Consider the following 13026-nt stretch of genomic DNA (forward strand, 5'->3'; position numbering starts at 1 on the left):
ATGCAAAATCTAACTTTTTGATTATGTTTACCATGTTTTATTTACTATTTTAATGCATCAAGGTTGACTGAAATATGATGTTTTATATCACTACTATACCGTCCTTATTTTCATGAATTGTGAGACAGTGATTTTCACTGCCTCAAAAATATAATCATATGATGTATTAGACATGATAAAACCTTATATCATAGTAAATAAATCATTTTAAACCCATTTGTAGGGTAAGATCTACCATTTGGTGGACAAATCCATACAAATAATAGTGTTTGTCACCATATGGTTTCATGGTACAAAACCATCATATATGTTTCGTATATAAATGTGTGTGTGCGTGTTAAATGAACACGATGCTAAATGGGTCATGCTACTGTGTTTTTTGTATTTTTTCAAAAATTTGACAGAACAGATGTGATCTATATGCTTGTTTTTATAGGAATAAGTTCTTTGAGCCTTTGATTCCGATGCACAGATGGGATTTTATAAGGTTTAAAAAATCAATGGCCTACAATTTTTATAATTTTTCAAAGCTCCAAATACCATTTTTCTGTCCAAAATGCATGGTCCAAGTTGGGGTGTCAATGGTTCGGGTTTGACCTAGATGCAACCTGTACCATATCCTATAGGGCCAGGGTTTGGTGATAAACAAGAAGGTCTCACGAGAATCTGGGTCAGACCCAAAAGGTCCTATTAATATATGGATCTCGGTATGGTGAGAGAAATTTCATACCAGACCCGTAAGCAACCTGAGTTTGACTAAGATGCACAAATTTTCAATGTAAAAAAGTTAAAAAATATTATTTTACTAGGTATATATGGTCAAGGTTTGGCTCATGAAATCTTTGTAAAATCTAAATATTGTTTCTCTTATGGTGAGTCTGATTAGACCTAGGTCCAGACCAGGTAGCATCATCTCAAATCAGGTGGTTCTACTTGGGTTGGAACCAAACAACCCTAAGTTCAAGTGCCTTTTTCTATTAAATCAATCATGTTGAACACATCTTTATGGTCAAAATTTTGAAAAAACTCCAGTGATCTAATAGCATGTCCCATTTAACACCGTACCCCATTTAGCATTTAATTCAAGTGTGGTATCTCATATATATAAATGTTCCATCATTGCGCGTGGTGGATGATCAACACACGAAAACAGAGCAAAAATGCAAAAAAAATTGCATTTTTGTGCTTTTTCTAGTCTTTACGATGGTCAAAATCGTATCTAACGCCCTCGGGGGATGCACTCGACATTAATAAAAATATTTTAGGACCTTTAGTGGTGGTTTAAACGATGTTTTTGAGCATTTTTCATGATGTCAAGCACAGCGAAGCAGAACTATAGGCATTTTCAGCATTTGTTTTTGCAAATCCAACCATGTGGATGTGCTTGACATGATGAATTAGCTAGGAATCAACCATTGGATCATGTGGGCATGATGAAAAAATGTGATTTTTGAATGCTTGAATATTTATAAAGATTATGAGCCATTGATTTAAAAACCTTAAAAAGATCTTGTTTATGCATCAAAATTGGATGATTCAAGAATGGGTTCTTATAAAACTAAGCTTATAGATCACATCTGTAAGGTTCGATTCAAAAGAAAAGAACAAAAAACCCATGAAAATCAAGGCTCACATTAGTTATTATAATTTCAGTTCTCATATTCTAGTAACTAGAGATCCCAGGGTTGCATGGTACGACGATAGGTTATGATTTTAGGGATGACTGCATCCCAATCAGACCTAACCATCCAACTATCTCATTTGATGCATCGCAGGTGGCGAGACTTGTGTGAAGTGAAGTGTGAAATGCAACCCATGGCTTGGAGTTCATGGCAAGGAGTGGCCCATTACAGTTATTGATGGATGAGTTGTTTGAGAATAGTAAGCACACACACATGCATACCACACAGAGAAAAGCTCAGTCTCTCTTGTTAGTTCATCCCCCATTTTGATGGAAACTCATAGAAATCATGTAAAAATGAAAAAGGAAATGATAAATACAACTGCTTTATTCAAGTAATATTGTTGCCTGAACATCCCAATCAGGAGTAGAAAGAATGGTGAATACATATACATCAATAGAAATAATTGTCAAATGGAAAAAAAAAAGTGTGATTTGTTTCTTTTTTTGATTGATCCCTATATATAGTTATGGTTTCTTTTTTTTCATATATATAAAAAATTACAAATCTTGTTTAATCCTCATGGTTTGATGACCCGATTCCCACCTGCAACCATGGGGATGATCCATTCCCCAAGCTCATATCATTCAAATTACCCAGCTTCCCAATCTTCACCCTACTATCTACTTCATCCTCCACAGCCTTTGAGCTCATCCCCAGCCATGAAGAATGGATATACGAAGCTGTCTCCCTGACCCTCCTTTCTTGTTCCAGGACTACTCCAGCTTGCTCGTCAGCCGGCGCCGGCAAATTGAGATCGATTTGCTCATGGAAGATGGGCCTCTGCCTCTGGTTTCTCACCTGCACCATTGCATCATTTGAGTTTGAGGTCACCCAGTGGCACCTCTTGTGCCCCCCAAGTGCCTGCCCAGTTTCAAATGTTCTATGGCATATGGAGCACTCATGCACCTTTGGCTTCTTCTTGGTTGGTGGCAACATGTTTTGTGTTGGCTGAGGCAACAGTTTGGTCCTTGGAGGGACAGAGTACTCATCATGAGTGATCACATCTTCCTCCAAATAACTCTCATCCTGTTCATCAACCTTGGCATAGCAACCCTTCACCTTCTTATGGCTGGCCCTATGCCCCCCTAGTGCTTGATGTGAATTGAACACCTTCTTACACGCTTTGCACTCAAATTGGTTTCTTGGTGCCGCCGGAACCCCCACGCGATCGGTGGAGATTATCCGGCTGCTCGATGGATCTTCCTTCGTGGCTGATGCGCACGACTCCTCGGTCTCCACCGGAATCCGTCGGTCTGTGCCGAGTCGCCCATCGGAAGCTAGCATTACCAAGCAATTTGCAGCCAAGTCCTCCTCCTCTTGGCTCGAGTTCGAATTCGAATTGCACTGCTTCACCCTCTCGGACCGCTTCCCTTTAGCCCATCTCTCGCCTCCGGCTCCCGCCACCGCCACCTCATCATCGCCCGAGACGAGTGACTCCGCGTCCGACGTGCATTTCCCGTGGTCGAGGAGCAAATCCCACGACGTGAACTCCTCGCCGCAGTTCCCACAAGACTTGCAGTTCTTGAGCCGGTTGGGGTTGGTCCGGAGCCCGTACATGTGCTTGATCGGCAACTTGCCGAGCTTGTTTTCCCAGTCAGCCGTCGGATCGCTGTCTTCAACGTGGCCGTCGATGTCGCCGCCGATGCCATGGGCTCTCATATGCCCGCCTAGAGCTCTTCCACAGCCAAATCCCCTCTTGCAGATCTTGCAGCTGTATTTGAAGCCTTGGTGGTTGTGATCCATACAGCACCGACAATTATTTTTTTTTCTCTCTCTCTCTCTATCTCTAGACTATTATTGCATGTTTCTTTATTTTGTAATGCATGGCTTTTGCTGTGGCCTGTAGGCGATGAATAAGATGACAGGTGAAAGAGGGAGCAAAATAAGGAAAGATTTTTTTGGTGAATGAGAGCCAACCGCATATACAGAGAGAGATAGAGAGAGAGAGAGGACTTTTCCAATGAGTAGGGGGATTGGGAGGAGTGGTGGTGGTGAAGGAGTGGCTCCGCCGGATTTAGGTCAGCGTGCCGGAATGGGCGACCGTTTGCCAGTTTTTTCCGGCCAGGGGATGCATGGCGGACGGCTTTTATTCATATCGCTTCAATTCTAAGCCATGAAAAGGGTTAACCGTTCCCCTCGTATGTCGGTAGGTGATTGCTCCTTGTTCTTTCTGATTAATTCCCTTTGTGTCCCCTCCTAAAGAATTTTTCCTACCGCCTTTTTTTGGTCTAGGCCAAGACATTTAGTGAACTAAAAGCCTTAGAACTTTCAATGGTTTCTTTATTTTCTTTCCAGGATGTCTTAAAAGACCAAAATACCCTTCATGCTATCCTCAGTTCCTCCCAATGTCTCAAAGGATGTGGTTTGACTATATATTGGGAGTGAGAATAGGGATGGCAATGGACTGAGGGCGGGGACAAAGGTCTCCACCCCCGCTCCATCTCAAAACCCTAACCTCCATCTCTGCACCAGGATGGATTTTAACCTCCACCTCTATAGCAATCCCCGTTTCATGTCCTCCATCCCCGATCCAAGCAAGGGCAAGGCGGGGTGGGGCCCCATTTTCCCTCGGTCTATTGTCATCCCTTAGAAGGATTGGGGATGGGGCGGGGATCGGAATGGGAATGAGGAGGGGCGGGGAAAGCGTAAGTCCATTCCCGCCTCCATCCCTGCACGGGGATGAATTTTAACCTTCCGCATTCATCCCCGATCCAAACGGGGCAAGGCGGGCCCCATTTTCTCCCAATCCACTGCCATCCCTAGGTGAGAATAAAATTAATAAAAAAAAAAATTTCTTGCTTCCAATCTCCCTTTATACTTGATATATGAATGGAATAAACCTAGGAGTATATGATGGTGGCTACCATGTGGGTTGCCCTCTTTTAATCTCTAAATTTATTATTTACTAGTAACCCTAATCTCGGATGGAGGGTTTATTGTTCAAAATGGGAAAGATGGGGAGTCCAATAACGTGTCTTATATGTTACACAACGTATATATCAAGTTAATTTTGGTACATTCTGCAATCTTTGTAAATGACATTAATTTTATCGATGCCCGATCAAGTAGAACGACCAGCCTAGCTATTTTTTATGCCAACTATGAGTTGGGGAGGTGAGTTCCTCTCTGAACTAAGGGCCAATCTTGGTTTTGTTTTATGAGGAGGAACCCTTGCCGAACCGAGAAAAAAATCCCAAGTAAGCTCCACACTACCCAACCTTATGTGACCCACCTCCGAAAGTTACCGACACACCCGTGTGCCAGCGGGGTTTGATCCGGAGTCTTCAACTCAACACCTTTACAACCACCCTAGTAGCTAGAAAATAAATATGATTCTAGGAGGCATGTTAGCACTTTCTCTACCTCTCTTTGTTAAGAAGTTGCTTAATATATCTTACATGTCTCTTATTATTATGTGTGTAAGTGAGAGCGCACGAAGGACAACCTATGTCCATAGTGACAAACATTAAGAATGAAAAAATCTTGTGAGAATTTGAAAATTTTTCATATATTTTGTGTTTTTTGGCAAAATATCAGCAATAAAAAATAAATTAAAAAATATGTAAAATAATTTTTATAAGAAAATATTAATAAAAATTATTCAAAAAATACACACTTTTCATGATAAATAGCCATTTAAAACATAAATGTCGCATTTAAATCTCAGTATTTATGTTTTTTTTTCATAAATCTCATGATATTTTGAAAATCTCTCAAGAAATTGCCATTTAAACTTTCAGGCAATTTCTCACGATATTCACGAGATTTTCATAAATCTCACTATATTTGTCACTATGCCTATGTCACAAGGACATGCCATTTTAAGTGTATCTCTGTGACACGCTTAAGACATACGCACACTGACCCATAGGGAAATTATTTTAATATTTTCAATAAAAGTATATTTGTAATATTAAAATATAAAAAATTGATTAAAAATTTAAAATATTATATGCCTTCATGTCTTATTTTCTGAAAAAAAAAATATTGAATCTTGCGAGCCGAAGTGCCCTCATGTCCATGCATCTTTTTACAAACTCATAAAACGATAACGAAAAAATCAAGCTTTAGGGGTGGAGTAGTCATCTTCAAAGTAAGGTACAAAGGTATCCTTTGAAAAAGAAAAGGGTATCTTAGTTATGAAAAAGAGAAAAAAAAAGTTGGTCAAGTTGATGTGGTTGGAGGAAGGGATGAAGTGAACTTGGTCCAACAAGTCATCACCACAATTGAATAAGATTACTTAGAGCGATTATTTAGGGGCATGCCTCTCCTAGCCTACTTACAAGTGGGTCAGCCCGGTCACCTCTCCAGACCGCGTCTTCGTGAGCATTGTGTGGTCGACCATAGCCCATGTTTGGCTGGGCGAGCACCCCTTTGCCCACAAGCACAATCTTCTCCATCTAGATCATGTCGCGCAAATCTCTTTGGCCTAAATAGGAGCCTAACTGGGTGGGTTTGGGTTTGGGTTAGGTTTTGTCAAGCCCAATGTTATCGTGGTCTTGACCCAAAACAGAATCAGAGGATTCATCTGTGATTCAGCCTGAAATGGCCGATTATGCCATTTTTTATATTTTTTTAGTTTTATAAAATTTCATGATTTTTTTAAAAGTTAAAAAGAAATAAATTTGATTGATTCAAGTCGATTCAGTTTGAGTCTCAACCGATTCAGGTCCGAAATCCAAATTGACAATATTGCCTATTTTCTGAAATGAGTTTAAAAATTAGATCAAGCCTTAGCCAATTTAATTAGAGTTCAAATCCAGGTATGAATATGACTGAAATTATAAACTTGTATGGGTTATGCGTTCCAGTATAGATAAGTCAGGTTTCTTAACCAGTTTCAGTACTACTGCATGAAACTTTGATCCAGGTTCAACCCTACTTCGTCATAACTAGTTCAAACCCAGATCAAACGTTATTTCTTGAAATGTAGATCTAAATTTGGTTCAACCATGATCATTGCAAATCCATACTTCTTGTACCCTACCTGCAGTGACGATGCCCAAATGATTGGTCTATGACAAGAGGAAACTAGTTCAGATGTGGATCTGGTTCATATACTGACTAAGCATACACTAGTCTGATCCAACTAATTTTATTTATTTGTCTTTTCTCGTTTCATTGGGCCTTTAAACAAATGCTACATTGCCACCCAGTTAAATCTGCCATGTACCAGGACATGCATCCTTAGATCCGGTTAGACATAGGTCTGAGTCTATCCGGTGGGTTAGATTCACTCCCTGGTTACCATCATGATCCATGAAGTCAACATTGGGTTAAGCTCGAGTTTGACTTGGTCATGGTGGGCTCTGGATGGACACCAAGCCATTCACAGTTAAACACTTGGTAAGGTTTAGCAGCTATGTCATGCTTGACCTCTCAGTGGATCTGAATTTAAAAAAATGGGTCTGACTGTGGATCGGGATTTAACTCAGATTTCATAGTGGAACCCTAGGTCCTGACTCCCGAGTATGATACGAGTTCCCTGTGGTGCTGGATCCACAAAAAATGGGAGAAATCTGTTGATCATTTTAAATGTAAAAAAGAAAAGCAAAATAGGTTGTGTTAGGCCCTGATAGTGACAATTGATCCAAATGCTTTTTTTCTTTTCTTGATTTTAACAATAGATAAAAAAAAAGGGTCAAATGTCACCGCCATTTACGTCATAGTTTTTTTTTTTTTTTTAATTCGGAGAAACTACACTATGCGCAGAGGCCTAGCCGTGCTGGCTCAGCTTGCCGTACTAACGGTTTCTGTCCATGTCGGCGTAAAACTATGAGATCGTATCCCTTGAACCCAAGGAGTCGCCAAGCTTCGGCTTAAGCAAAGAGGTGGCACCCATGAGATTTGAACCTAGACTACCCGTGAAATGGTCTAGGCCCCATCCCACTACAACAAACCCTATGGGTCTACCAATGACATCATAGTTACCAATTAAGAATATGGTACAAGGAGCGACTCTGTGTAGCTTGAAACAAGTGTTAAAGAAAGAGAGCCCCAAAGGAGTTTGGCATAGTGGGATTGGGGCCTAGGCCACTAGGCAGGTGGTCTAGGTTCAAATCCCATGGGTGTCACGCTTTGCACAAGCCTAAGCATGACGACTCTCTTGGGGCAAGGGGTAAGCTCATGGAGTTTTACGCTGCCAGGATAGTGATCGTAAGTATGCCAGGCAAAGCCAAAGTGACTAGGTCTCCGATCCTGGGATTAGTTTCTTCATGTAAGTATTAAAAAAAATGTTAAAGAAATAGGTTATTTTTTATGCAGTGGCGCTTGGCATGCAGCTCCGGTGCTGATGACCATTGATCTCAACATTTCTCGAGATGGATGGTGTGATTTTTTACAACGGTTATTTTAAAACAAGAACTACACACCAAATAATAAATTCAAAATCAGTCCTTGCACTCGTATATAATGGCAAGTCGGATCATCTCTACAAGGAACATAAAATAAGGTATATTATTTCACTTAAAAACCTCACTTTATTAATATTTCAAAAAAATAAATAAAAGAATAACACTATCACTTCAATTATAATGCGACAAAAGTAAACACGATTAAAAATAATAACAAATCCTAATCTAAGCTCAGGACTCTCTCTCTCTCTCTCTCTCTCTCTCTCTCTTCGGGCTCAATTAAAGAGGCAATGATAGATACCCTACTTCGTAAATAACAACCTCTAAGAGAAAATACTTGCAAAACAAAATAACACAACTATACCTATAATAACAAGACTATTATTAAAATAACCAAGAAGCTCGCAGGACTAGCAGTTAAAATCTCAATCAAATTAATTCTAACTAAATTCAAGAATAACTAAAAGAAAATCAATAACTAATCAAATAATCAACAATAAATCTATCTAATTTAATACTATTCAAAAACAAAAACAAAAACGAAAACAAAAACGAAAACAAAAACAAAAACAAAAACAAAAACAAAAACAAAAACAAAAACAAAAACAAAAACAAAAACAAAAAGATTATACTAACGACCACAACTAAAAAGAAAACTAAATAAAAACACCTCTATTTTTCTTGATGAAAATCAATGCACACATACACGGACCAGACCTAACCAACACTAATATATTGAATAACACAAAGCAATACCCAAAAATAATAATAAAAACTAAACTATTCTACCCGAATTGAAAATAAAGAAAACCTAAACTCGTCAGGACCTGTCAACTTTGGATAGAGGATGGGTAGGGTCAAAACAGATCATAATCTCCTCAAATTTGGCACAAACCTAGCCAATATTCTCTAGTTGCGTGTCCGCCTTGTCCTTGGACGAAACTCTAAAAAAATCACATGAAATAATGCACTAAAATGCAAAATTCACTCTAGCGATTTTTGTTTTAACGATAAACAATTAAAAACTAAGAAATTCAATATAATTAAATACTAATCAAAATATAAACTATACTAAAATCAATTCTAAACTAAAAATAATTATCACTAACATGACGATGCAATGTTGGAAATTAATTAAAAACAATAAAACAAACTAAATCGTATGATATAACTATCTACCGCTAACTTAAACAAGACCCAACTATTATCGACTAAATTAATCCTAAAAACGTGGATGATGACAAAATTTAAAGCAAAATAGAAAGATGAAAATAAATTTAATCTAACTACTGTTAAACTAAAATTAATAAATGACCGAAATTAACTAGGACATGCTAAAACCATAGGACACGCTATACCGATTGACACTATTCAATTAAATTTAATTTACCTAATTCTAATTAATCTAATCTAAATAAAAATTTTAAAATACGAGACGATAATTTAATTAATAAACTAATTTAACAAATTAACAATAAACTATACATTTAATCGAATTAAATCTATTCTATGCCTAACTATAAGCAGTGGGTGAGAAGACTTACCTCAAGGGTTATCCGACGAATTTTAGGAAGAAGCGATCACAACTAAAAAGAAAAATAAATAAAAAATACCTATGTTTTTCTTGACGAAAATCAACACACACATGGACGAGACCTAACTAACACTAATATATTGAATAACACAAAGCAACACCCAAAAACAATAAAAAAACCAAACTATTCTACCCGAATTACAAATAAAGAAAACCCAAACTCAACAGAACCTGTCAACTTTGGACAGAGGATGGGCAGGGTCAAAACATATCAGAATCTCCTCAAATTTGGCATAGACCTAGCCAATATCCTCTAGTTACGTATCCGCCTTGTCCTTGGACAAAATTCTACAAAAATTTACATGAAATGATGCACTAAAACACAAAATTCACTTTACCAATTTCTATTTTAATGATAAAATAATAAAAAACTAAGCAATTCAATCTAATTAAATATTAATCATAATGTAAACTATACTAGAATCAATTCTAAACTAAAAATAATCACTAACATGATGACACAATGCTGAAAATTAATTAAAAACACTAAAATAAACTAAACCACGTGATATAACTATCTACCGCTAACTTAAACAAGACCCGACTAATATCGACTAAATTAATCCTAAAAACATGGATGATGATAGAATTTAAAGTAAAACTATAAGATGAAAATAAATTTAATCTAAGTACTATTGAACTAAAATTAATAAACGATCACAATTAACTAGGATACGCTAAAAATGCATGACATGCTATACCGATTGACATTATGCAAGTAAATTTAATTTATCTAATTCTAATTAATCTAATCGAAATAAAATTTCTAAAATATGAGACAACAATTCAATTAACAAATTGATTTAATAAATTAACAACAAACTATGCCTCTAATCAAATTAAATCTATTCTATGTCTAACTACAAGCAGTGGGTGCGAAGACTTACCTCGAGGGCTGTCCGACGAATTTTAGCTAGAAGAGAGCCGCCCACCTTTCTTGAAAACACGTACCTACATTTTTTTTCTTTACTGCATATTGATAACCTCTTGCTGCATTTGTCTCGAAGCTGAATCTACGAAAAGAGAGATCGATGGAGAAGAAAAGATGGCCAACAATTGCTAGATGAGATTCTTGGTCGTCGGTCAATGAAGGTAATTGACATTTTAATGCCAAATACAATTTGAAGCTCTAAAAAAGTATACCTACAGTGATTAGAAACAAAATACAGTGAGCGGAAAAAAGAAAACACGAAGAACACGAAGATTTATAAGAGAATCACATAGTAAAATGAAAATGAAAACAAGAAGAGAAATTCGTGAAGAAGAAGAAGAAAAAGAAGGGGAAGAAGAAAACGTGAAGAAGAAGAAGAAGATAAAGAATGATGCAACTTCCAAGACTGTTGAACGAGTTTAGGGTTGTTGTAGTTTTCTTTTTATATAAAATTTTTTATCTATTCCCTAAAACAACCCTCAGTTCAAGCTATTTTTAAGATTCACTTTGAAATTATTAAAATTTGCAATTTACCTCTAAGCACCATCTTTGAGGGTGAATCAGACTTTTTTTTACCTTGGATCTTGGATGAGTTTGAGTATGAATCTGATATAAGATCCACGGTGAAAGCTTTGGGTTAGATATGAATCAAAATCTCTTAAAAAATTGATCCACTATCTTGAAATAACTCTATCTCTCTCATTTTAACTCAGTTTTAAGCGAAATTAGAATTGAAACCTCTTTGCACCTTAAACATTATAAACATAGATACTTATACCATAAAACCACATATAAATGCATGAACGTATGATAAAATGATATGCATTTCATGCATTGCATATCAATGAACACCACATTCATATCCAGAAATGCCAAGATGTGTGGATGTCAAGCTGGTCTCTCCATGACCAACCACCGTATAATGTGAATACTTTAAAGAATATGGGAAACATAAAGTGTTTAAAAAGTATAAAGAGAAGCGTAAGTGACAGAAGAAAAAAGAGCAAACACCACCAATGTTTTTACTTTAATGCATCTTTTAAGCCTTTTACCTAATTAACAATTTATATAAGCTTTATAATGAAAGCATATTTTTTAATAATAAAGTACGCCCGTTATAAAATTAAACATGCATTTCTAATATAAAAGAAGTCTTTCATATTAAGAAAAGCAAGCTTTTCATTCTCTAACGTGCTTTTTGTGAAAATTCTGAAAGAATGAAAGAATGAAAGAAACGTGTGGTTTCACATTCATGAAGTGAGCTTTATGAGGTTTTAAAAGCTTCTAACAGTAACAAATTCATTCTTTACCAAGCCAATGAAAATTTTCTAATGATATTCCTTCTTCAATGAAAGTTTCATTACACTTCATCATCTTCAAGCCTTAGTGCTGTCAACGGGTCGGGTCACCCATATTGTAGTAATCGAAACATACCTTTCTCTGAAACGGAAGCGTGAGAGGATCGTTTATACTTGCTTTTGCTCAACGGATGCGTGCTCTCACTTGGAGAGAACGATGATTTCACGAGTCCAAATGCTAATCACGTTGATTCACCACGAAATCGTACTCTTTTCTTCTTCTTACTGTTTCTTTTCTCTTTGCACAAATCTCTCTACTGAGATTTCTCTCTCTCAAAGACACTGTAACCCACTGTGTACCAACGTACACAATGCCTTCTCTTTCCCTTAAGCACACTCCAAAGAAAAAAAACGAAAACCTATTCTGTGTCTTCCCTGTTTTTTTTTTTGCCCAAATGAGAGAGCCTCAGTAAATGGGGAGTGGGTGGTTTCCAAAACCGTCCGTCCCCTCCTCAAATGGTGGGCCGGGTCCGGATCTCGCCCATCATGGGCGGACCCGGTACCCAACCCAACACATATAATTAATGGTTGGGTTCGGGTTTTGCCGGGTCATTAAAATGGAATCCCAAACCCAGAGTAATGGTCGGTGCTAAACCCATTTGGTGCTAAATCGTGTGCTAAATAGGTTTTTCATGTTTTTTTCATTTCATTTTTAAATTCTAACCGTACTTGCGATCTATGTACTTGATTTTATTGGGATAAGATCTTAAAGCGTTTGATTCCATGCATGGGTGGGTTTTTATAAAGTTCTAAAAATCAACGGTCCAAAATCTTTGTAAAATTTTGAGGCTCCAAACACAATTTTTTTTTCATCTGAAACACATAATCCAGGTATGGATTCTTAATAAATCGACCATGCCCAATACATTTATAGGGCCGGAACCGCATAAAAAGCAACCCATTTAGTATCTTCAAATTGATTTTGCATGGACCCATTACTCCCGAAACCCAGACCCAGATAATTTTAGATTTTTTTTTATTAAAAATACATATAAAATACTCGAGTCAGGTCAGGTACGTACCTGGCAAAAAAAATCATGACCCAAACCCGGCCCACATATTGCATGGGTCGGGTTGACCCAAATATTATTTGGGTTGGCTTTTT

At 37.2% G+C, this 13026-nt stretch overlaps 1 protein-coding gene across 1 annotated transcript; it reads right to left on the bottom strand.

The window, feature by feature from the left end:
- Positions 1–2107: 2107 nt before the first annotated feature.
- Positions 2108–3428, bottom strand: LOC149813856 (zinc finger protein ZAT9-like). The gene has a single exon (XM_089991217.1). It carries the CDS (start codon positions 3426–3428, stop codon positions 2196–2198), a length of 1233 nt encoding a protein of 410 aa, XP_089847343.1. The 3' UTR covers positions 2108–2195.
- Positions 3429–13026: the final 9598 nt, after the last annotated feature.

Source organism: Nuphar pumila, chromosome 16 (genome assembly GCF_984573655.1).
Source record: "Nuphar pumila chromosome 16, dmNupPumi1.hap1.1, whole genome shotgun sequence".
In the NCBI taxonomy this organism is placed as follows: domain Eukaryota; kingdom Viridiplantae; phylum Streptophyta; class Magnoliopsida; order Nymphaeales; family Nymphaeaceae; genus Nuphar; species Nuphar pumila.